General features: G+C 40.4%; 1 protein-coding gene across 2 annotated transcripts in view; it reads left to right on the forward strand.

Annotated features, from left to right (window-relative positions):
- Mbd2 (methyl-CpG binding domain protein 2) overlaps positions 1-25,548 on the forward strand; it is a 59,200-nt gene that overhangs the window by 6,964 nt on the left and 26,688 nt on the right. For both annotated transcript variants that reach the window (XM_085833608.1, XM_021150429.2), the window contains exons 2-3: positions 4,227-4,386; positions 16,785-16,922. In XM_085833608.1, coding sequence (XP_085689734.1) covers positions 4,227-4,386; positions 16,785-16,922 — 298 coding nt within the window. The remainder of the gene's footprint in view (positions 1-4,226; positions 4,387-16,784; positions 16,923-25,548) is intronic.

Raw genomic sequence — 25,548 nt, forward strand, 5'->3', positions numbered from 1 at the left:
ACAGGCTGCTGCAGCTCCTTCTGCTGTGGTAACTGCCACACTGACAGCTCTCCTTGTCAGAAACTGCTTTGAAGAAATGGAAAGCTATAGTTCATTCATCATGTCATCAAAATATGTCCTGCTGTTAGTGAGGCCTTCAGAGGACAGTTCTGGTTGCACACTGCAGGCCTGGCGGGCAGGCCCAGCACGCTGTGGTTGTCTGGCTCAGGCCTCTGTGTTTCCAGGTGAGTTCAGTGTGACACAAACGCAAGCAGTCCTGAGTACTCTGGTATCACCGCTGCAGTGTTTAAGATTTCTTCTACATAAACTTTGTTTTAGATAATTATATTTAAGAATCTTAAAGATGGAGTTAGGTTTAGCAATCACTTTAAACAGTTTTACAGAAATTAAAGAAATCTGGGCTCAAATGATGGAATGTCCTCATGTGAACTGAGAAATCCAACTCCTGACTTTGATTTTTATTTAAGTAGTGGGTAAGAGAAATGAAAGGCTTGATTGCAAGTTAGCTTAGGAACAGATAGGGGCAGTTGACAGGGAATTTTTCTCTGTGGCTGAAACTGAAATAGTATTTCATTACTGGATTAGCTTTGGTCAGAGCAAACTGAAAATGACTAATATCATTCACCAGTCTACTAACATTAAAAAAGCAATGCTGTAAACCTGAGTTATGAATCGATACTTAAAAAATAAAAGCTTAATTGACATCATAGACTAGAAGTTAGTCACTTTGCAAGTCCTAGTATTTCTGAGATGTGGACCGGAAGCAGCCATCTTCGAGGGCGGATGGGAATGTAGTCATTGTGTGTGCTTAATCAGGCCCTCACAGGGCAGGTTGCCATGGTGCAGATGATGCAAATCTGCTGGGCACATTTCCTACTTGACTATGCTTCTGGGCCTTGTCCTCCTATTGCGTGGCTGTATCTCCTGTAGGGCAAGGTCCCCTTGTCTTACATTCCTGAGATAGGCAGGTTTACTTTCTTGAAGCATGTTACAGAAAGGACAGTGGCTTGTCCTTCTGACTTTGGCATGGCACACATATCAACCAGGTGCTTTGCAGAGTCAGGTTTACATGACAGGAGCGAAGTAGAACTTACTGGGTAGCAGCTGATATTGCTAACATTGAAAATGTGACTTCCGAATTTTACCCTTTTTGGATATAATTAGCATAATGAGTGGAGTTTGTGAGACTTTTATTAAAAATTGTAACTAGTACTTCATATTTGTCTTTAAAATTAATTAACATAGGAGCTATTTTAAGCCATATTGATGTAGATCATACACTGATACAATCGGAATTGCTTCTTCTGTGCTCTGGGCCCTGTGCTTGCTAGGCAGCACTGTTGCCCTGATCTGTGTCTTTAGCTCAGTATAGTCTGGGATTGCGTTTTCAGGTACTGACGTCTCTTTGGGGTCTGAGGAGAGAAGTGTCTAGAGTGTAGCCTCCTTAGTGAGTTATCCTCTGTAGATGCTGTGACACTGAGGGGTTGGCATATTTCCAAGGTGAGTTTTAACTCAGCAAATACCTTTTGCACAGTCAATTTTGAAATTTACTGTTCTTCCCAAATGTCTTCCCCAAAAGTCCCCAGATGACTTGTTTCAGCCACATGTTAAGCAGTTTTGGTAAAGTTACTGTCTGAATATTTTCAAGTTCTGAAAATAAGTCAGTTGAAACAAGGTCCACACTGGATCTCAACTTTTTCTTGTGTTAAAAAGATCATTAGGAGGAAATTTGATTAAGAATTTTCATTTTATTTTTTGGAAAGGTATTTTTCTTGTTTTTCTCTATGTACTGGAGATTTTTTTCCCCAACATAATATTTTTATTGCTTCGTTGGGGATTTCACAACATAGACACCGTCACATTCACTTCCCAGTCCTTCCCTGTCCCCTTATTTACTAGCTATTCTAAAGATAGCTTCTAGAATTGTTCTTTATCAGTCTCATGAGTTTGAATTGTTAGAGCTACATGGGTATTGTAGCATAATTAAAACTGTAATCATAAATGACTAAGGAATACAATATTTTATAACTTTTCAAATTTGTGTGACTTATGTAGTAAAACGGACTAAAGATGATATTTTTAATTTTAAGATTCATCCCAGTGTGCTGTAAAAGAAAAACTACATTCTGTCTTACTCAGTGATAAGGCTTCTTGCTCTCAGAAAGTTACTTTTGTTCAACGGTTGCCTCTAGATTTTGACCTTTGAGTTTTAGAAAAGGGGGTTTATAATATTTGGTTGTTGCAAGTATATAGGAATCAAGGAAACATACAGGAATTGTAAGAAGACAGTTTCAGAGGATTGTACAACTGTTTTAATTTGGAATGAAGAATGACAAGGCTCCCTAGGGGACCGGACCATTCAGGTGAGCTTGAAGGATTAGAAACCTCATTGACAGGTTTATCCTATCTGGAAACACACACGGAAGACTCAAAGGGACATGGCAGATTTCAGTGACTGAGTTTAGAATTCAGGGTGTCAGAGTTGACAGAAAAAAGTCTGGAAACAGTGTCACTTACAAAATTTGAACTTGTTGCTGCATGGGTAACTGGGAGATGTGGGGCCTGAAGGATTCTTGTGTCTGTCCAGCTTTGAGGGCTAGGTGCTACATGGACAGTGATGGATGCTGCTGGCAAAGCTGGGAACAACTGATGGTGTGTAGGCAGGAGTGAGGTGGGTGCATGTGTCCAGTGGGGATGCTCAGGTTTCAGGCAGTTCGGAGAGTAACCTGATGGTTGCTGCTTCTGTGGTTTTGAGCGAGTTCCCAGTGTAAGTTCCTCCTGGCTATGAGCACTCTGTGCTATCCTCTCTTCTTTCCCAGTGTGGATTTTGGTATGAGCTGCTTTATTTTATTTATTCTCTATGGTCTGGTGATTGGTGGCTGTAATAGTCATCTGTTGGATGAAGTCTGTGTGCTTTGAATTGTGTTCCAAGAATGCTTAAGGCGGGGGTTGTGGAAACAATGTTGATGGCCCTTCCAGCTGTCCAGTCTGTGCTGACAGGACATGTGCTGTGCTTAACCTCCAGCCTAGAGTTACCTTCATCCTGAGAAGTGGTTTATTGTTTAGTTTTCCAACAATTTAAGACAGCTTTTGTCTGTTGAATTATGTTGCACACATAGTGACCAGTTAGTGCAGGATCACAGCCTCTTTGAGAGGCTTCTCCTGCAGACACAGTCAAAGTTTGCTCTAGCATATTTGGCTCATAAAAAGTGCAAGATAAGACTTTTGGGACATTAACTCCCCCCCCCCCCCCAAGAGTTTCTTTTAGACTAATGGCATAGAAAGCCTTTTAAGGAAAGTCTGTGCAGTTCTGGCACTTTTATAACTTTGCATCTTCAGCAGTTTTTTGTTTGTTTGTTTGTTTACAAGAAGTAAATTGTTTATTTATCTGACTTCTTTAGGATTAAAGCCCAGGCAGGTACCATAACACCTGGCTAAGAAGAAATTATTATTGATGGGTTAATTTTACTTATTTATTTTTCTCTCTTTAGATCTCTGCTTTTTATTTTTACTTTTGAAATTATAATTACATTTCTCCCCTTTCCTCGTTCCAACATTCCTTTATATCCTTCTCTGTTCTCCTTCAAATGTATGACCTCTTTTTTCATTATATGTTACTGCATGTATATACATGTATGTATATACTATATATTTCTAAGTATAACCTGCTCGTTGACAGGGTTATCTAAGATAGTTTGTCAAAGCAAGCCATGGCAGAAGTGAATAAGCAGGTCTGCAGATCATACTGCTTGTTTTCTTTTCAGTTGTTACTGTAGTTTTAGTCGGAAACATTTACATATCAAAATTTGAGAGTTTCATTTTTTTCTGTTATAGATGTTATAAGCCTATACCAGATTATGTGGATTCCAAACGTATATATTGTAAATTAGCTACTGACTTTAAAAGTTTGTGAGCTGTTGGCATTGTATATAAACCAGTATTTTCATTTGTAGCTGTGCTCAGTTCTCAGCAGTTAGCTGCGAGTGCAGTAGCAGCATGCGCAGCACCTTCTGGTGTTAAGTGATACATTATGTCTTTCTACAGAAAGCTAAGGAGTTCCTTCAAGACTTGTAATAATTCCAAAATTAAACCAAACCCCTACAATTATAATTTGTAACAATTGAAACCAGGGTACTGTTAAAAAGGTTATATAGGGTTCTGTTTTAAAAGATTATATAGAAGCTATTACTATTTCCCTTTGTACAATTAAATGTATTTTCTTCTAGTCCAAGTGGTAAGAAGTTCAGAAGTAAACCTCAGCTGGCAAGATACCTGGGAAATGCTGTTGACCTTAGCAGTTTTGACTTCAGAACTGGCAAGATGATGCCTAGTAAATTACAGAAGAACAAACAGAGACTCCGGAATGATCCCCTCAATCAGAACAAGGTTGGTAAATGGACTTGCAGCACTGCCGCACTTCCTAGGCTCTCCACAAGGGCTTCGTGTCGGGTTGGGTTGTTGAGATCTTGGTTGCCTGAGTGGATCTCTGGCACTTACTTTTCTATATTGGAGGAGCTGCCATAGAATCAGTGTAAATAACTGTGCACAGAAGAAAACAGTATTTCAGCACGTCACTAGGCCAGCATGGACACCACACTTTGGGATTTTCTTTTTTTTTTCTCTTTTTTTCTTTTTTTTTCAAAACATAGTTTCCCTGTGTAGGCATGGTTATTCGGAAACTCATTCTGTAGACCAGGCTGGCCTGTAACTCAAAGATACCACTGCTTTTGCCTCCCAAGAGCTGGGATTAAAGGCGTGCACCACCACCATCTATCTGGCTTGTGATTTTCTTAAAATATATTTTTTTTCTGTTTCCCAAAAAGAGTCAACATTACCACACACTGTATAATTGCATAGTCAAATCAGAAGTCGGGCCTTTGATGGTGGCGATGATGCCTTCTCATAGACATCACTGTTCTCAGCAGAGTTTTTCACTAGCCCTTAATTTTCTTGAGCTCCTTGGTTGGCTATTCTGTAGCAATATAAATAAGTCACATTTGAATATGTTAATTTATTTTGATTAAAGCTTTACAATGTTTTTTTTAAAGAGCTTCTGTTCTTCCGAGGACAACTAACCACGTATGATATGACCTACAGCTAACTCATTGCCTTGCATGATTCCTCTAGGTATGTTCTCACCTTAGGACTGAGGCAGGAGTTGAGGTGGAAGTCACTGCAGGTGCCTCAGTGATTTCAGTGATGTTGTTTTCAGTTGTAAATGGTTTCCATTTCTATACATTTAGGAGTCTGTTTGATGTTACCATCAGCACCCCATGATCAGTCTTGTGAAAATACAGGGTGACAAGTGGAGACATTTCTTAGGATCTGACTGCTGAGGGCCCGGCCAGACCCTCCCTCTGGTGCAGCAGCCATTCAGGAAGCAGGCTATGGATTCAGGCAGGCATGGGCTTGGTGAACTGGCTATGCTGGGTATTAGATGCTACAGTCATACACAACTTTCTTAGCCTCTGAAGGCCTGAGGCCGTTTGTAGAATTGGGCAATAAATCTCCCATAGTTTTATCATGAAAAAACATAGTGGGAATTTACATACAAACCTTTGCCAAGATATTGACCCATGATATTTCCCCCCTCCCCCCCTCCCCCAAACTTTCCTTTCCTTCCTTAAGGGGCAGCCACCTTTCTGAGCACCAAGCCATCTGCTTACCATGGTGTCCAGTGTAGGAGCTTTCTGGCTTAAGCTCTCTCCCTCCTCATCTTTTTTGTTTGGTTTTTGTTTGGAACACACACACACACACACCCCAAGTGCATGTGTATATAATTTATACATGTATATAACTATTAAATTTTTCTGAAACTGCCACTTTAAAACTCTAGTCACAGTGCCGCCTGCGTACCTACAGAAGGACTTAAATATTTATGAAATGAAAAGAATGCTTTTAAATTACCCTGCTGTTTCCAGAATCACAGTTTAGCCTCATTTAATGTAATGTGAAGCTTTCCACCCTGACAGTTCCGGCTCATTAAGAAGCAGACACTAATTGGTCTCTAGTTTGTGTGCACCTCTCTGCTCCAGCCGCTCTGGACCGCTTGCTTGCTCCCTCGCTCGTGCTTCACCCGCAGCATGGCATGCGCTCTCCGGATCTGCTTGCTTCTGTGCTGTCTCCTGTGCTTGGAATGTGCTCCCCCCCAACCCCCCTGACCTGGTGACCGGCTGAGCTCCATTGCCTGCATAGCTGGGAACCCTGCCCCTCCTTCCATGATGGCCATGTGTTTGTGGCTGTGCTTCAGCTAGACTGTGAGCTCCAGGAAAGCAAGGACTTTCTTCGTTTTGTTTTTGTTTTTTGCTTTTGCTTTTGTTTTGTATGTTGCTGCAAACCTTGCATGTAGCAGCCTGTTAAATAAATACTGCTTTTCTTTCCGTCTGATTCCAGAAGAGTGTCGTGGTAATAAATGCTTATTCAATAAATTAGTACAACACACTGTGTGGAAGTGCCTGTTGTTTTCATTGTGTTCTGAATGTATGACGTTTTTATTCTGCCTGGTCTTACCTCCACCTGACTTATGTTTTAGGTAAGTAGTCACAATTTGGAGTTCTTGCAGTTTTACAAGGAGGCTCGCTTTGGGACTAACACTGTCATTACAAGCAGAAAAAAATATTTGTGGTAAAGTTAGCTAAATGAAGTTCTTCATGACAGTACTGAATAAAGAAAACTGGGAAAGGTCAAGTGGCTGACAGAAATCTCTGTATGTAGTAAGCTTGGTCAAAGTCAATTATTCATTAGGTATTTTTCTCTTTTTAAGTTTTTTAAAAAGGATTTTCTTCTTAGAAATGAGGATATAGTCAACAAATAAGGCTTTAAACTGGATTGACCAACTAAGTTGATTTTGATGTATGTCCTGTATATTATTGCTAATGAATGGTATTTTCAAGTGTAATTACAAAGCCCCCTTTGAAGCTCTTGAAAGCTCTTTAATTATACTCCAGCGGATGGGTAGGGTGAGGTGGCAAACGCCTTTTGATTAACACACACTGCAGTTTTTGTACTTGCTTTTGCTTTTCTCAAACTTAGTTTTAATCTAACCTCCATAATGTATGCATTCTTGATTTTATTACACTTTATTGAATTTTCTTGCCGCTGCTATAATTATTTGCAGGCAACCCCATCTTTCAAGGTGATAAAATAGATCTGAAATACCAAGTAGGTTACTGAAGATCTCGATGGGGTTAATGGAGCAGATGGCTCAGAATAATATGAAAGTGGCCAACTTGAGTGTGCTACAGTCATAGCAGTTTGATTACAGTGGGGCATTCTGGGATTGAATCCTGTTAGCTTTAGCCACAGGTATGGTCAGTATGTAGCTGCATATGTCTGGTGTTCTTAGACAGTACAGTTCTAGAACAAAAAGGCAAAATCTTAGCTTCAAATATAAATGTGTGTGTGTGTGTGTGTGTGTGTGTGTGTATGCTTACACACACATATTTCAAGGTTTCACAGATAGGATTTGACATTTGAAGGAGGCAGTAGAGACAAGTCACAGAGGTGTGTCCTTCTACGGAGATCCTTTTGCCTCTGATTACTGTATCCTAGGATTAAAGGTGGCACATATCAGCATGTGAAGCATGAATAAGCTTCTGAGCACTAGGTTTTGTGGGGACAGAAGCCAGATTGGATTGTAATGTGAAAGATAAAATTGGTCAGAACGAACAGTCACTCCAGTAAATCTTCATAGGAAAGGTTGAGAGTCACTGAAGGAGAAATGAAAGAGATGACACTTCGGTTGAACTCTTGTCATTTCAAAGGTTGGAATGGTTAAAAATACAGATCATGAGAGAAGAAATTGTGGAGGTCAGAAAAGTTAAATGTATTTGCAGACAACAAGACCATGGAACTATACTAGTTAGGGAAGAATGTGAAAGGTGCAGGAAACTAAGGAAAAGGGATAGTCAAATTGATGGAGATTTGGGGGTCAGAAGAGGCAAAAGGCAGCCCTGAGTTGTGAGCTGCAGACTGGGGGCACGCATTGCAGCCTCAGATGCATCCTTGAGATGTGGAGACAGAGTTGCTGCTTTTGACACACATGTAACTAATGGCAGGTAAGTCCAGGGATAGATAGAGGTCTTTAAAAATGAGGACGGAATTTGGGCTGAAAAAGACAAAGCATAATGAACTGTTAAGAGAAGACAGTGATGGGGAAAGACGGAGGAGCCACATGCTGGGGGCTTTAATGAAGCTGCTGCTTTGGAGGGAGAAACAATGGAGAAAGTCTGGGATGCAATAGGGAGAGCAGAAACCTCGGTCCTGATCCCTAGATAACATTGTCTTAAGGGGTCAGAAAGGGGCCTGAGTCTAATGTCTGTAACGTCCATAAAAATGAACTGAGATATGTGGCCTGACACAAGCACACCACCCCAATAAATTAATAAACATAATTTAAAAATGAAATGGGCTCGGTGTAGCTCTGGCATAGAATGAATTTACGGATTGTTTCTTTTATATTAGTAAACTGGAGCAGACGACCTTCCTTTTCATGGCAATAATTTTGATGCAGATCTTACAGATTACATTTAATTACATTATTTTCACTTAGTACCTTTAAATTCAAGACAGAAAATAAGATTACTCAGGTTAGGGCTGTTCAGTGTAGAGCTAAATGTGTAATGGCATTTTGGCTCCAATTAGCTTATTGGAAAGAATTTTCAAAGTTGGGGCAAGCACGATTCTAAATTTGAGACTACTGAAGAGGAAGTCCCACGAGGGGTGATAAGGTGATTCATCAATTCAAATATAAGTGCAATGCAGTGAACTAAGTAATGGTGGCTGGGTGATAGTTTAGACAATGTTGATGACAAGTGTCTCTGCTGGTGAGTTTTAGATGAGTTCTGAATGGCAAGTGGCCGTTCTTCAATAACGGGAGAGAAAAGTGTTCTATGCAGAGCAGAGACCTTCTGCAAAATCTTTAAGGAAAGATGCACCAGTATGTGAGGACAGAAAGAAGGAGGTGTTGGAGTGGACTGAGTGGAGCCCAGATGAGGATGAAGAAGATGAGCTGCACTTAGCTGATGCTAGCACAGGGTAATGCCAGGAGGCCGAGGCTGGATGCAGTTCCATGTGAGGAAGAATGCACTGTAGAGCAGCAGAAACAGGCCTGGGTCTGAGTGGGGATGTGTTGAAGACTGTTGTACTTGACCAGACAGGTGATGATGACTTAGGCAGCGCTTGTTTTATGAATAAAAGAAAAGTAAGCCGGGCAGTGGTGGCACACGCCTTTAATCCCAGCACTCGGGAGGCAGAGGCAGGTGGATTTCTGAGTTTGAGGCCAGCCTGGTCTACAAAGTGAGTTCCAGGACAGCCAGGGCTATACAGAGGAACCCTGTCTCGAAAAACCAAAAAAAAAAAAGAAAAGTAAGAGGTAGCAAAGAAAACTGGTTAGTATATTTTTTTGTCCAAAGAGTTTATGGTTTTATGTGTACAGAAATATCCTTAATAAATGCGTAAAGGCTGTTTACCCTAGCGAGTGAAGTCATTATTAGAAGCATTTCACCTTTACTATGAATTTAAGTCCTACATTTAGAACTTTGGGTATAATAATAATAGTAATAGTGATAATAAATAAGCCAAATGATAAGCTTGCTGGTGAGAGCAGTCTGAGGAGTCACGTGGTAGGTTGGATTCACATGAATCCCACCGTGGTAGAAACTTGTGAAAGCTCCTGGACTTGGATTTCATGTTAATAATGGAGGTGGATTTGAGGATATGGTTGTGTGTGTGTGTCGTGATATTCATTTCCGCTAATTTTACTAAATTTTGTAGGTCCCGAAGGGTTAGCCCAGTTTTGCAGACCTAGAATCTAGGGTCATTTTGGTAAAGAGAATGCATTTGTATGACTTTCCATAGTTCTCCCAAGGATGCATAGACATGCCAAAGAGAATGTGATATTCCCCGAACTAGAGTACGGGGAGTTGTAAACTGACATGGGTTCTGAGAACTGAACTTGGGTCTTGCAAGAACAGTAAGTGCTCTTAATTGCTGAACCATCTCTATATCCTAAGTGTGTGTGTGTGTGTGTGTGTGCGCGCACACACACGTGCATGTGTGCCTGCTTACAGTGTTTATGTGTACCATACATATGCAAGAGCCCATAGAGATCAGAAGAGAATGTTGGATCACCTGGAACTGGGGTTACAAGTATTTGTGAGTCACCATTTGGATGCTGGGAACTGGTCTTAGGTTCTGCAAAAGTAAAATGCTCAGAGACATCTTTACAGACCCTGTGTGTACTTTTAAAAAGCTATGATGGATTTCTAGATAGCTTGCATTGTGGGTGTTTGATTTTGTGAAATTTGAAATTGCTACTTGGAGATAATCTTGATTTCACTCAAACACACCCAAGATATAGCTGTCCTGGAAAACCTTAAAATGTTACAGGTCTAAGTTTTGATAGCATGCCCAGTATTGTTTTAATGCAAAACAGGCTACTGTTTATTCAGAATTTATTTACCAAGACAATTACAACCTCTTTTACTGATGGTCTCACTTCTCTGCCTTCTGGAATGTAATCTCCAAGGCAAGGACTGCTTATAAATGACATTTTCAGCTTATGGTTAGGACCCAACACACAGTAGACACAGTCTTTGTTCAATGACTGGCTAAGACTGCATCAGTGTCATTATCATGTGCCATTTTATTTGATCTGTAGAAGAGTCTTGTACAATAATTATCCAGATTAACACATAAGGAAATTGACCATAGTTGTAGTGAATCTTTGCTTCCCAATTGGGATATAAATTTCTCTGGAACATGCTGTGTACTCAAAGCGTGGTACATGAATTATACTTTACAGTGTCAGTTATAAATGAACACTTTGGTTAAGTAGAGCAATTATTTCCAACCTGTGATAAAGTGTAAAATTTTAAAGTGAAAAGTTATCATCAGTTTGAAAGTAAATCTTCTATGTTTTAGTTATAGAATCTATACAGGGTTGGGCTATCTTTCATATAGCTTTTCTCCAAACCTGACTGACAGGGCTGGAGATGGCTCCAGGGTTAAGAGGACCTCCTGCTTTTGCATAGGACCAGGGTTCAGTTCCCAGCACCCACACGGTGGCTCACAACTACTTTGAACTGCAGTTCCTGATGCTCTCTCTAGGCTTCTCCAGGCAGTACAACCAAGTGATGCACACATACATGCAGGCAAAAACATTCATACATATAAAATAAAAGATAAATTAAAAAAATCTGTCTAAAGAAGGTGATACTTAGAGTCTAAGTCACTATGCTGTAACATGTACATTTTTCTATAGATATCTCTCTGTAAGATTTTTTTACAGGGCTTTCCACATGCTATGCAGGCACTAACCACTGAGCCACACACATGCTTGACACACATGACTTGGAAGGAACCGATCTCAGCATATCTTTGAAGCTTCATAAACTCTGCATGTTTTCCTTCAGCAGATCTCTGGAGATACCTGTGATGGGTTTTGTTGTTTGTTTGTTTGTTTTCCTCCACATTTTCCTCTGTTACCAACCTTCCGTTTTAGAGACTAGCATACATCTCACTCGCAGTATTAGAATGACATTAAATGCTGTTGCCAGTAGAGGAACAGTTGGAAATACTGGATTGAGAAATGAATCGCTTGGTAACAACTTTTTCCACAAATAAAGCTCTGCTTTGAACGAATGTAGGGGACATTCTGTATCTGTCTACTGATTACTAAGTAATTTTTTTTACTGTGATATTTTAACACAAACTCTGTTAAAGGCAGCTCAAGGTCTGAGTCACAGGTTGAACTCATTCTCCCCAGCCATGTGACTGGGGCTTTTCAGTGCTACCTCCTCTAGAAAAAACAAATAAGAATAGATGTTAGCAATTAGTAATTCTTATAGAAGAACATGAAGCTATTTCAAAATTCTTTCAGTCTGGCATGATTGAGTGTGCCTATAATCCAGGTACTTGGGAGGGTAAGGCTGGATTTGAGACCAGGAGTTGGAGGCCAGCCTAGGCAATATGGCAAGAATCTATTTCAAAAACAAGAAGTAGAAAAGGTCCCACCAACTTTCCCTTTGAGCTGTATCTTGTATTTGAAGTTAAATATATTTAGTAGTTATTTTAAAATTGTAATATACCATGTTTCAGTATTTTTTATGATCACAGTATTTTTATATGATCACAGGAAGTAGAAAAATATCACTAAATATCAGTTGGATAAAATATTGTTTATTAATATTAATAATACTGATAAAATATCAGCAAATATTTTTCAAGTCTGAAATTGGAATAACTTTGGAACTACGTTGCTGACATATTCGTTTATGCATAAAGGATTGATGGCTCCTTAGTTACAGTGTAACTAGGCAGAAGCTGACGGTTGCATTTGTAATGGTCTACATTAGGTAAAATACAGACTGCTGTCAGCTTTAGAGTGCAATGAGCTGGGTGTGTTTTCAACATTCTGAAGAGGCAGGGATAGAAACAGCTGGCAGGCGCTGGTTTATAGAACAGTTCTGTAACCTATGTGGCTCAGTGAAGTGTTCCATGGTACTGCGAGCCCTCCTCTCCCCAGTCACACTTATTGCGTGGACCTTAAGTCTTATGTTACAGGAAATTTGTGGAAGGCTATTGAAGGTAAAAGAAAAACGAAATGTGCTCATTTAACAGAACATGTTTTTAGAATTTTAAAGTTCATGAACTTCTGACTAGAGGGCTGGACTGGTTTATACTATTGTAGTGAGTTTGCTGGTTTAGTTTGTATTATAAAGGAACTTCACTTTTTTTTATATATATATTTAAAGAGGATTTAAAGGAGGATTTCTAATGGGGCTTCATGCCCAGGTGGTTGTTTCTCATGCCCAAGCATATGGCAGAGTGCCAGCGATCAGGCAAACTCACCTAACAGGCAGCTGTGAATTCAGTGACTTGTTGGCAGTCCTTAGGGGAGAGTAACAATACAGTTTACTGGTTTTGGGAGCTTCTGGGAAGCCAGTCAGTCTACTTTGCAGATTGCCCACAAGAATATTATAGAACACAGACTCATCATGTTTGTTTACTATTGGAAAGGGAAAGAAGTATTAAACATAGTTGCATGAGATCAAGAGGATGATGAGGTACATTACTCTTTTTATTCTGTGCAGTTGTTGTCCTTAAGAACTAGAGCAGGGAGTGGGGTTGCGGGCAGCATGGTGAGGTGCTGGGGAGATGGCTCAGTGGTTAAGATCACTGGCTGCTCTTCCAGAGGTCCTGAGTTCCATTCTCAGAAACCACATAGTGGCTCACAATCATCTATAATGGTTCATGAAGATAGAACACCCATGTGCATAAACACATACATCTTAAAAAAAATAAAAGAATTAGACTAGGATTCTTAAAGATTACATAGAATGAAATACCTCACTAGACAGTGGAACCTAACAGTTTATCTTGAATATTTTAGCAAATTCTTCGCATTTTTCTCTATTGATCCAAGAGCATAACTGTATATAGAAACACCAACCATAGCATTTTTAATACTAATAATTTCATATTCTACACATCTAGTCTTTGTGAATTTAAGACTCATAGTGAAGAATTCTATAGTATATGATATATGTAATGACAGCAGTTGTCTAAAGAATTAGGTTAGGATTCTTTAAGACTGAACATTGACCTTGGTGACTTTGTTTAGGGCCCCAAGTGTTCTAAATGATATAAGGGAGATTTTTTTTTTTTTTGGTTTTTCGAGACAGGGTTTCTCTGTATAGCCCTGGCTGTCCAGGAACTCACTTTGTAGACCAGGCTGGCCTCGAACTCAGAAATCCGCCTGTGTCTGCCTCCCAAGTGCCGGGATTAAAGGCATGCGCCACCATGCCCAGCAAGGGAGAAATATTTGATGTCTTGTACGCATAAGTGTTACCAAAAGATTTTTTTTTTTAAAGTGCACACACCTGGTACCCAAGAAAAAGCACTAACTCTGTCTGCCTTTCATCCCAGCGCTAGGGATGCAGACAGGAAGATTGCTTCTTTCTGACCAGTTGATCTAGTCACATTGGTAAATTTCAGGTTTGGTGAGACATCTTGTCTCTGAACCTAAGGAGGACAGACACCTGACACCAATCTATGGCCTCTATACATAGGCATACATATACATACATGCTGCACCACATGTGCACAGACAGGCACATGCATACACACAAAAGCACGTGCCTAAGTCTCCATTAAGTAATGATAATAAAAAATAAAACCTCCCAGTGTCTGTGCCCATGTGCTCATGTGGATGTGTAGGGCCGTTCCTATTTATGGCACATGTGTAGGACTCAGAGGACAATTTGTGGGATTAAATTCTCTCCTTCCATCATGGGCCTTCAAGGGATTAAACTCGGCCACAAGCTTCCTTATCCGTCTCGCTGGATCAAGCCTCAAGCTTTCTAAGGTGGGTTCCTTAGGTGGTTATTCTGTAGCCCATTCCTTGAATTTGCACAGTTATAGATTATTGAGTTAAAGCTAAGTGCTAGGGACTACTGTTGTGATAGTTATTTGAGATAAATCTCTCTTGGGGATAAGCACATTCATTGAGGGAAGTTAGCATGAAAGAAGAACAAGAATTCATAGTGCGCAGAAGAGGTGTTTGCTGTGGGCAGAGGAGAGGCACGCATATAACGGATCTCAATATGACTGAAGATGTCACAGTTGTCAGGTGATTGCTTACCTGCTAGGCTTGCCAACCTTCAAGAAGTGGCCACAGACACCGTGCCTATACAGCCCATACAGTTTATGCAAATGTGAGCCCTCCAGGAATGCCAGGGGACACCTTGCGCCTCTTGTGGGCAACTGTGACAGATGTTAACCCAACCAGGTCAGTGAGCCATTTCTCCATCTTTGAATGTTTGAGAGAAGCTGGAAGAGTGGATTTCATACCAGACTCCACCCTTGATCTACTGAAGACGATGGAAAACTGTCAGCACACAGCCATAGTTAGACTTGTACTACCTGCCACCAAACAGGAATCTTTCTTTAAAGCAGCGGTTCTCCAAATAGGAGTGAGCATCAGAATCATTCACCAGTGGAGACCTTAAATTGATGCCAATTCCCTGGCTCTGCTGCAGCCTAGCAGATCAGAAGCTCTGGGGATGGTGTCTCGCATCTTCTGCTAACAAGCAGGGTGGTTCCAATGTGAACTCAGATTTGAGACCTGCTCTTTGGTAGTATGGAATTTCACATTACAATTCTGCATGCTGATAGTAGTAAAGACACAAACTCTTCAAGTATAAGTTCACGAATATATCTCTACATAGAAATGTCAGGCATCGGGCTGGAGAGATGGTTCAGTGGTTAAGAGCACTGACTGTTCTTCTGAAGGTCCTGAGTTCAAATCCCAGCAATCACATGGTGCCTCACAACCATCCATAATGAGATCTGATGCCCTCTTCTGGGGTGTCTGAAGACAGCTACAGTGTACTTACATATATCAATAAATAAATCTTAAAAATAAAAAAAGAAATGTCAGGCATGAATTAATCTCAGTGTATGGCTCTTTGTATCCTTTGTAAGAATCAAAATCTCAGTTAAAGTTTTGTTATCATTGCATTGGATATTACAAATGACATTAATGGGAGTTCTGTTTTACAATTTGAAAACACTAAAACATGTTTGGCATGTTATTTACTGGATGATTCAAATTTGATACGTGTGTCACATGACTTTCCAAAACTTTGATTTCAAATCTTGCCAAAAGCATGACATGTGCGAGGTAACAAATAAATAACGCCTCTCAGGCTGGGCTCCTGCCCTGCATAGGCAGCTGAGCTACGCACTGGGTTTCTGATCCAGTGTGGATTATGTAGTGCGACTCTGCCTCAGCAAACAGAGCAGAAATGCACGGTGGTGGTTATCCCTTACACAGAGGGCCTGCATGCCCGAGGGGGTGGCCTGTGTGTGTTGTCAGGGTTTGGGGTATCTCCACTTATGTAATTAGGTAGCCCTCACTTGCTGGTCAGACCCAAGTTGGTGCATGCAGCCTATAGGTTTTCATATGCCTACACTTTACACATGGACAGAGGCCATCTTATGCACTACATTTTAGGAGGCGTAACTTGTTTTCACCCTGTCTTGTATGTGGAATTTGCCGTTTTTATCATAGGTGCTCAATTTTTGATGTTTTAATTTGGGCATGTGTCTTCATTTTGTAAATATTTTCAAAAATTAATTCTGTTGAATGGAATTTGTTCTGTAATGTGGCTTTATGGTAAGTGTGGTCTCACTGCTAATGAAATTAAGTTTTAATGCTCATATATTTAATGCTAATATTTGTCCTTATTCTTAGAATGTAGAAATAACTGTCACCCTGATTGCTGTCTTAATGTTTTTATTCTGCCTCAGATACATCCATTCAAATGTCCTTAGTACTCTCTTAATCAGATAATATCATACAAAGAATTAAACATGCACCTTACTTATGAAAAAAATACACAATAAAGTGCTTGAAATGCAATTTTAGAGAGACTGGAGAGATGACTTAGCAGTTAAGAACCACATTGCTCTTGTAGAGGCCCTGAGTTCAGTTTCAGCACCGACACAGCAGCTCCCAACCATTTGTAACTCCAGGTCCAGGACATCTCAATGCTTCTTTAGCCGTTTCGTGCACTTGCAGGCATGGGGTGCATGTACACAGACTCAGGCATAGATACATATAAAATAAATAACGTTTATTGTCCCTTTAGAATATTTAATATGCTGACACTGACTGAAGTTGGAATAATCTTATTTAAAGTTACGGATTTTGAATTTAAAAAGGTATTGATCCAATTTGTTTTCATATAATATTAATGAAAACACATTTCTGTTCTCAGGGTAAACCAGACCTGAACACAACCTTGCCAATCAGACAAACTGCATCGATTTTCAAGCAACCAGTAACCAAGTTCACGAGCCACCCGAGCAACAAGGTGAAGTCAGACCCCCAGCGGGCGAGTGAGCAGCCACGCCAGGTAAGCGCTCATTTGTCCTCCAGTCGCATTTCCCAGAAAATTCTGGTATTTTTACCAGGAATCATGAAGGTAAATTCGGGCTAAATTGGAATGCATTTGGAAAAGAGTTTTATGTTCAGTCCTATTGCAGAGAATAACCGTAATAATACAGGACTTGATAAAATACTTTAAAAATTAATTAAAGTGAATCAAAGTAATATTATTGGCAATGCTTTCAATTTTTCTGTGTTATACCTCAGGCTTGGTTGTACTAATCTTAGTTTTTTAAAGGGATTATTTTTCTAGGGATGGCATTAACTAGAAGGCTGAATCCTGAAGCTTGTGTTGTGTTTGATTTGAAAACATTTTCTGTTATTTGGAAGTTGATTCTTAACCCGTTTGATTCTGGTTTTTAATTTCGAGGAATTTCAAACCTTTTGAAAAACTGGATTAGATACAGATTGCCAGTATGGGTATATTACTGTGAGTTCCGTTTTGTATAAGTTCAATGCAGTTTTCTCTTTCTTTATTTCTACAACTTATATCCACCAGAAACTTTTCTTAGTATTATCTGAAAGGCTTCCCTGGTGCTTATCAAGGTCACACAGCCAGGGATGAAGACTGTACAGCCTTCCAGATGGCTCAGCTGGCTTGTACCTCTTGTGGTCAGAAGTTAGGCACTCCATGAACTTCAGTCACAGCCAGGGTGAGAAGGTGGAGGGAGAAAGTGAATTTCCTCTCTTTTCTCTCTTTCCTCCCACTTTTGGGCTAGAAGCCCTGATTGGCCTATGATGAGTATCTTTTGCTAGAGTATTCTCCTCTCCATCTTGTCATTTGATTTGTGTTTCACTAGTCCTTCAAGTGTTTCATCTTCATACTTCACAAAGGGCCAAATCTCTCAGACATTGCTCTAGAAGAAACTACAGAAAAAAAAAATCAGTTCCCACATCCTCTGCAGTGTTTTTTCCTCTTCAGGTGAGCCAGGAAAACAGAAGATGTGTGGAGCCACATTGGATCAGCATCTTGCTATAGATGTCTCAAGATTTGAAGTTCTAAACTTGCTTTACTGTTGGTCCCCAAGAGATTCAACAGGGGCCATGTAAGTGTATCACATCAAGTATAAACGATGCGTACCTGCATGTGCCATTAGGTTCTTGTCAACACAGAGGTGTTCTTTGGGCCATTCAGCTTTCTGTGTGAGGCTTTGCCCTTGATTGACTCCCGCATTTAGGATAAATACACAACTGCTGGTGTTGGTATGTTCGCTCCAACACAGAAGGGATTCTCCCATCTTGACCCCTGTCTACCTTTATCAAGCTGTTCTCTGATTGCATTTTTTCATAGATAAGCTACATAGTCCTAAATATCTGTCCTCTGGCTTTTTGATGTTTTAAAATTTGTTTCCTTACAAAGGTTTTATTATTTGAAAAATTTGAAAGTTTGTAACTGAGTAAAATGCTTCTCAAACCCCAGAAGAAGGAGGTAGAATGTAACCTCTACTGGTACTATGTAAAACTCCAAAAGGAGGAGGTTGAATGTAACCTCTGCTGGTACTATGTAAAACCCCAAAAGGAGGAGGTAGAATATAACCTCTATTGGTACTATGTAAATGGGTCAGTTGAGTTGCCTGTTGAGCAGGAGTTTTATTTAATGGGTTCCATCCCATCTTTTCTTGCTAGACCATTCTCAATGTTGTGTATAAACTTGTGTGCTTTATTTAAAGATCAATTAATTGACATTTTTGGTCATTTTAACAGTAACTTTATTACTTACTACACCTGAGTGCAGTCACAGATTGCTAAAGCTGTGGTAACTGCATCATGCTGGATGTGTTCTCGGCTGTAGAGATCAGGAACCTTGCCTGTAGAGATTTAAACTAGACACCAACAGAATGGTGCCTGCTTATTCTTTGCTTTGTTGAATAGTTTTGAGTTTTTCTCTCTGTTATGGTTTATGGGATTATTCTAAAATGAAAAGTGTGTGTCCCTTCTCTCCTCTGACACTTGTCAAAGAATTTTAGCATCAATCTAACACAATCTTTTGAAGGTTTACTCTTTCTTTTAGCTGGTATAGACAGGTGCTATTATAATTGTTTAGCAGGTTACTTCTGCAAACACGGCTGTTTTTCCATTTATTCTCTTGTGACCTGATAATATCTTTAAGATTTTTGATCACACCAAGACAGTTGTTTTTTACTCTTCATTATCTTCAACCTAACAGCTGAAGTAACATTTAAATGCTGTATTGTCAATATGAAGGTAATAAGGAGGTCATTTTTATAATTGTGTCATCTAAACAGTTTAGATACAAATTTTTTAATTAAATGATACTGGTTTTAATTATATTTCGGCACATATATGGCAGACCAACCATTGTTGAGTAGTAGATAGCTGATGAGATACATGAAGGCAAAAATAATTCTGATTTGCTATTATTATTTAGATCCAATAAAGTAGGTCATCAGTATAAACTAATCATTACTCAGTATGACAAAGTCATTTTTACTAGGCAGTGAATAAATTAGGCAGTGAGATTTATATTTCTAATGTTCCCTTAGGTAACATGATTTTTATTCTTTAAATATATCCTTCTCTTTTATTAAGGTGTTACAGTTAGTGTTATAAGCATTGAACCTTAGGCCTTGAATTAGAATGAACTTTTTGGATTTTAATTCAAGCTCCACCCTCAGTAGGTTTGAAGTTATAGATGAAAAAAAATGAGCAGTTTTTTTTTTTAGAACAAGCATTTTATGCCCAGATCATTATAGACTTGTTCAATATGAGTTCCGTAAACTATAAATTACCAATTTATATGGATTGACTCTTTTAAATGCTTTTTTTAAAATGTGTAAACTATTATATTTAAAGAGGGCATTAAAACAGAATTTAATATAACATAAAGTTATGTCTGCATAAATTAAGATTCCAAAGTAGGAATGGAATGTATTGTCCCTGGGTTGTAGTCCTGGATTGTGTTGCCATGCAGTAGGGTAAGCAGCTGTTGTTTTATGTGTAGCAGGGGCGTGTTAGGATGAAAAGATGGAGTGACTCTCCTCACAGATTGGGGAGGTCATTGCAGCCCTTATTTAACTAGATATACAGAACACATTCAAGGGGGCTGGAGAGGTGGCTCAGCAGGTAAGAGCACTGACTGCTCTTCCAGAGGTCCTGAGTTCAATTCCCAGCAACAACATGGTGGCTCACAACCATCTGTAATGGGATCTGATGCCAACTTCTGGTGTGTCTGAAGACAGCTACAGTGTACTCTGATATACAAAAATAAATAAATAATTCTTTAAAAAAGGCATATTCAAGTTTTTAAAATTGAGTTCCAATTGTGATAAGAATCTTTTTCCTAGTTAGTTCTCTGACTAGGGCAGTTATGTGGATAACTCACTGTTTTGAGTTTTATTTCTTTAATATGGATGCATTGATGACAGACAAATAGAAACAGAACAAGTAGAAAAGTTAGTTATAAATGAAGTGTGTGGGGTCTTGTGTTTTTGTGGTTGGTTTGTGGGTGTCTCTCTCTGTGTCATTCATTTATTTATACAGTACGAGGTACACATTCAGGGCCATCCATGTTCTAAGCAAGTAGTCAGCCATTGGCTACGTCACTAACCCCAGAAGAAGGAAATAATCAAAGCTGGAGTAGATCGTGTTGTGGAGGATTTCTTAGATGCTGACCTTTTCAAGTTTAAAATATCTTTATCATTTGGGTTCTTTATAAGAGAAACAAATCTGGGCTAGGTAAAAAATACACACTTTCTTTTATCTGATGCAATCTCAATTACTTTTTACCATTTAAAATACTTTTAGTATTTTAGGACATTTTGAAGAGCACAATAGTGATTTTGTATTTGTGTATTTTAAAATATTTCATGTAATACTATACACATTTTTGAGTTTGATTTGATATGTTCCTGTAACTTGTAAGTTGGCTATACTGTATGTTGTGCTAGTAATTGTACCTTACTATTGCTTATGATTTTCCTGGTTATCTCCCAGCTTAGTGTCCAGAGAGTTTTTGTACATAGTAAGTCTCTTCTATATGTTACAATGGTTTCCTGGGCTAAATTCTCAGAAATATAGTTAGCATGAACTTACAATTTTGATATATGCCATCACGATGATTTCCACAGAGTTGTACCATATTAAAAGACTACCCGTCAGCAAGTTAAGCATCTCAGTGTCTTTGTCTCTGTGGCACTGCATGTACTTTACAAAGGCGTTTCCTTCTATATTTATTTATTTATTTAAATTTAAGTTTATTTGAACACGTATGCAGTTGACTAGATCAAGGCATCTTAGTCAGGGTTTCTATTCCTGCACAAACATCATGACCAAGAAGCAAGTTGGGGAGGAAAGAGTTTATTCAGCTTACACTTCCACACTGCTGTTCATCACCAAAGGAAGTCAGGACTGGAACTCAAGCAGGTCAGGAAGCAGGAGCTGATGCAGAGGCCATGGAGGGATGTTTACTTACTCGCTTGCTTCCCCTGGCTTGCTCAGCTTGCTTTCTTATAGAACCCAGGAATTCCAGTCCAGGGATGGCACCACCCACAAGGGGCCCTCCCCCTTGATCACTAATTGAGAAAATGCCTTACAGCTGGATCTCATGGAGGCATTTCCTTACCTGAAGCTCCTTTCTCTGTGATAACTCCAGCCTGTGTCAAGTTGACACAAAATCAGCCAGTACAGCATCTGTGTGTCTATCCTTTTGTAAGGAGAACTCTTAGAAGATACTGGCTGTATTGTTGTTGTTACCTTGCCCTTTGCTTGATGAAACTTCCTGTGGCATAAGCTAGTGTCTGTGACTTTCTCAGAGACGTCACTGAGTAGACTTGGTCATCTGCCTCTGGAGTCAAACTGTATAAACTGGCTTCTTCCACAGAAGATTCACGCCTTAGCTACACGTTACCTGAACGCCCCTTTAGCTCAGTCTCTTCCTTGTTTTCTTTAGCTCAGCTTTTGTATGGTGTCTATATATTTGCAATTTACATGTTATTCAGTTTTTTCGTCTACAAAATAGAGCTTTTATTCCTGCTCTGCCACTGAATAACATAAAGAAGGAGCTTTTATTCTGCCACTGAAGCCGCTCTTGCTGTGCTTACTGAAGGTGCTTGTTAAGTTAAAAGGATAAGGCATTCTCCTTGAGTTACCTCCTGATCTACCCGCCTCTTAGGTGCAGTTACCATTCCTGCCCACCTGTGTGTCTGGAGGGTGGGGTCTTTGTCAGTGTCTTCTTTCACTCGGTCCCTGCAGTCCTGAGTGAGCTGTGGACTGCTGGGCTCCCAGGCTACACAGTGCACCCTTGGGTTCTTTTCCCATGGCTCTCAATGCATATATTAACAGCTCCATGGTGGCGCATGCCTTTGATCCCAGGACTTGGGAGGCTGAGGCAGGTGAATTTCTGAGTTCGAGGCCAGCCTGGTCTACAGCGTGAGCTCTAGGACAGCCAGGGCTACACAGAGAAACCCTGTCTTGAAAAACAAAAACAAAAAGCCAGTTGCCAAATCTGCATTTTTTTCCTGCACTTGATTTACTTGGTTCAGTCCTCATGGAAGTATCCCAAGCTTGTTACAGTCTGTACTGTCAAATCGACTGGTTCCTGCTTGTGCTCCAGTTCATGAAAATGGCACTGTTCACCTTGCTGGGGCCAGGGGAGCATTCTGCTGTGTTTGCATCTTAACCCCAAACCTTCCTGTGGGCTGTCTTCCTGGCCCCACCCTGACACTCCCCTTTGATAAATCCTTTGTCAATTTTATTTTATCACCTTATCACTGCACCCCAGGAAGCTTTCTGCACTTCTCTGCTTGGTGAGTCACTTTACAACAGACTGGGTAGGATTTCTTTACAATTGTGTTTACCACCTTTTCAGGAAAGGAGGCCACGAGGGAAGCCTTGTGCATACTGTCCTAGTGGAAGACAGCCCTCTGGTACTCAGCAAGAAAGTAGAGTTTGAAAGGTTGAGATGGAACTCAGAAATTCAGGATTCTTAAAAAAGAACCTCTTGGCTAAGCATGGTGGTTGCACCACTTTGATCGCCAGCTCTCCAGAGGCAGAGGATGGCTATCTATGAGTTTGAAGCCAGCCTACGCTACATAGTGAGTCCAGGACAGCCAGGGCTGTATAGAATGGTTCTGTCTGAAAAAACAAAAGTAAGATCCACAAACAAAGAACTTCTTAGTATTAAATACATTTGTCTACATTATAGTCCCACTTAGTTCAAACAAGCAAACCTAAACAATAACACTTGACACAGAGCAGAGGCCAGTAGGTACCGGAGCACAGGTAGACGTTACAGCCTTTGTTTCCTTCCTGTGCCCCGTGGTTCTGAGCTAAAGGTAAGTCAACAGCAGACACTCTCCTTTATTCCCACCCCACAGAGTTACCATTTTGTCTCAGCTTTCTGCCTCGCTCCCTTCAATTCATCCTTCATACTCATCTTGGTGAAGGTTTCTGTTGCTGTGATAAAACCAAGCCTTTCATCTTACACTTCCAGAGCATTGTTCGTCTCTGAAGGACGTCAGAGCAGGAACACAGACGGCAGGAGCCTGGAGGCAGGAGCTGATGCCGAGGCCGTGGAGGAGCTTGCTTGCTTGCTTGCTCCCGTGGCTGGCTTCCTCAGCTGCTTTCTTGTATAACTCTGGACCACCTGCCTAGGTGTGTTCCCATTCACAGTGAGCTGGACCCTCCCACATCAGTCAGTCATCGAGAAATGCTCCGCAGGCTTGCCCTTAGCTCAGTCTTGTAGAGGCACCTCTCGGCTGAGAGTCCTTCTTCCCAAATGAAGCTAGCTTGGTCAATTGACAGAACAGCAACCAGGGCAACTTCTTCTGTCCTGAAGATGTAAGGGTCTTTTGCTCAAGCCCCGAGGCTGCCTTTTAGTAAATTTAAAGCACCGTAAGGTGACTTAATGCTATGCCCTCTCCATCTTTTAAGATAAAGTTGCCTGGGACTGATGGTAACACATGACTTTAAGCTTCTGATGCCCATGTCCACCTCACGGTTATGGGTGTGGTCACTTGTGGGTGTGGTCACTTGCTGCTCGGCTTGAACCCAGGTTTTCATGCCTGCCAGTGAAGCAGTCTGTACCAACTCCTAAGCTCCCCAAAGCAATTCCCCCCAATTATATTTTGTCGGTTAAATAAATCAATAATTTATCACTATAAATAAGTAATCTCTTAATTATAAAATAAATTAAAATTAATATATTGCCATAGACAAGTTATTAATGAGTTAAATTGGGTGCATGTTCCACAGGGTTTGTATGGGGGTCAGAAGATGACTTACAGGAGTCGGCTCTCTCCTTCCACCATGCAGTTTCCATGGGTTGAACTCCAGTCCCTGGATTTGATAGCAAATGCCTGTGCCTGCTGGGCTCTCTCCACAAAGCTCTTCTTGATTTTTTTGGGTTTTACTGCTCTGGCTCTGGCCTTCTTCTTTTGTCCTACACTCAAGTAACACTGAGACTTGGTTTTCAGCTTTCTGCGTGAGTGCACTGCTTGCTCCTCTCGCCCTTCTATACCTTACTCATGTTTTGCACATTTTCTTTCTAACCTTTACCTGGCTAGTTTAGACTGGTCCCAGAACGCTACCCTTTTTCTGATCTAAAAGCCTGGGTTTCATCAACTCTGGCTTTAGAGGCCCACCTGAGTGTTTTTCCTTCCTTCTTTTTTGATTCCTACCAGAGTTTCCATGTCAGTTATCCATGTGTATTAATTGAATGGAATTCCTTTATTTTTTTTTCTACTTATATCCTTTATTGAGACATTAATAGGGGCTTGGCCCTTTCCTAAATAATGAGGATATGGTAGAGGACAAGACAATGTCCCTGCTATCCTGGAGCTGACCACTTAGTGTGACAGAGTGCGGTAGAAAAATACTTATGTCTTATACAATGTTGAGTAGCTACAAGGAGCGTGAGAGTATATGGTCTCTAAAAGGAGGCCTGGAGTGGAGTCCTTAAGAGCGCCTGCTTCTCTTTCAGCGCACCAGCATTCAGTTACCACTCGGCAGCTGGTAACTGTTAGGAACTTTCGTTTAAGGGGATCCAGTTCTCTCTTCTGGCCTCAGAGAGCACCAGGGATAGAGTGGTGATCAGGCATGCATGCAGGCAACACGCCCATACACACTAAAGAGAAAGGAGAGGAATGTGAGGAGAACATTCTAGACAGAGCTCTTCACCCAGCTGTTGTGCAGAGTATAAGGATTGGCTGTGGCTGGAAGATCATTGCAGACATTGTGATGGGCTGTTAGGACATACTCGATCAGGCCATGGGATAATTGATGACTCACTGACTGAGCTCAGCTGCTTTGTGGGGAGGGTTTTAACAGAGCCGAAAGACTAATGCCACCAGCAGGAATGTGGAAACAACAGAGTTGCTCAGTATTTTCAAGAAATGATAAAATAGGAAACTAGATATTAGAATATTAATAATCTTTATAATCATTGGATAGCAAAAGAGGATGGTTGGGACCCAAGAGAGAAATCCATGTAGAAATACTAACTTACTGTTCTTTCTGAGGCAAGGGTTGCTTACTGTTGGAGCATCTTATGTAAATGAGAATGAAGGTGCTTATAAGTGCCTCACTTACCCCAGACAGTTTATGCTCCCAGCTCCTTATAAGACATGACAACTCAC

The sequence above is a fragment of the Mus caroli genome, unplaced genomic scaffold (assembly GCF_978045245.1).
Source record: "Mus caroli unplaced genomic scaffold, Mus_caroli_1 scaffold_19, whole genome shotgun sequence".
NCBI lineage: Eukaryota > Metazoa > Chordata > Mammalia > Rodentia > Muridae > Mus > Mus caroli.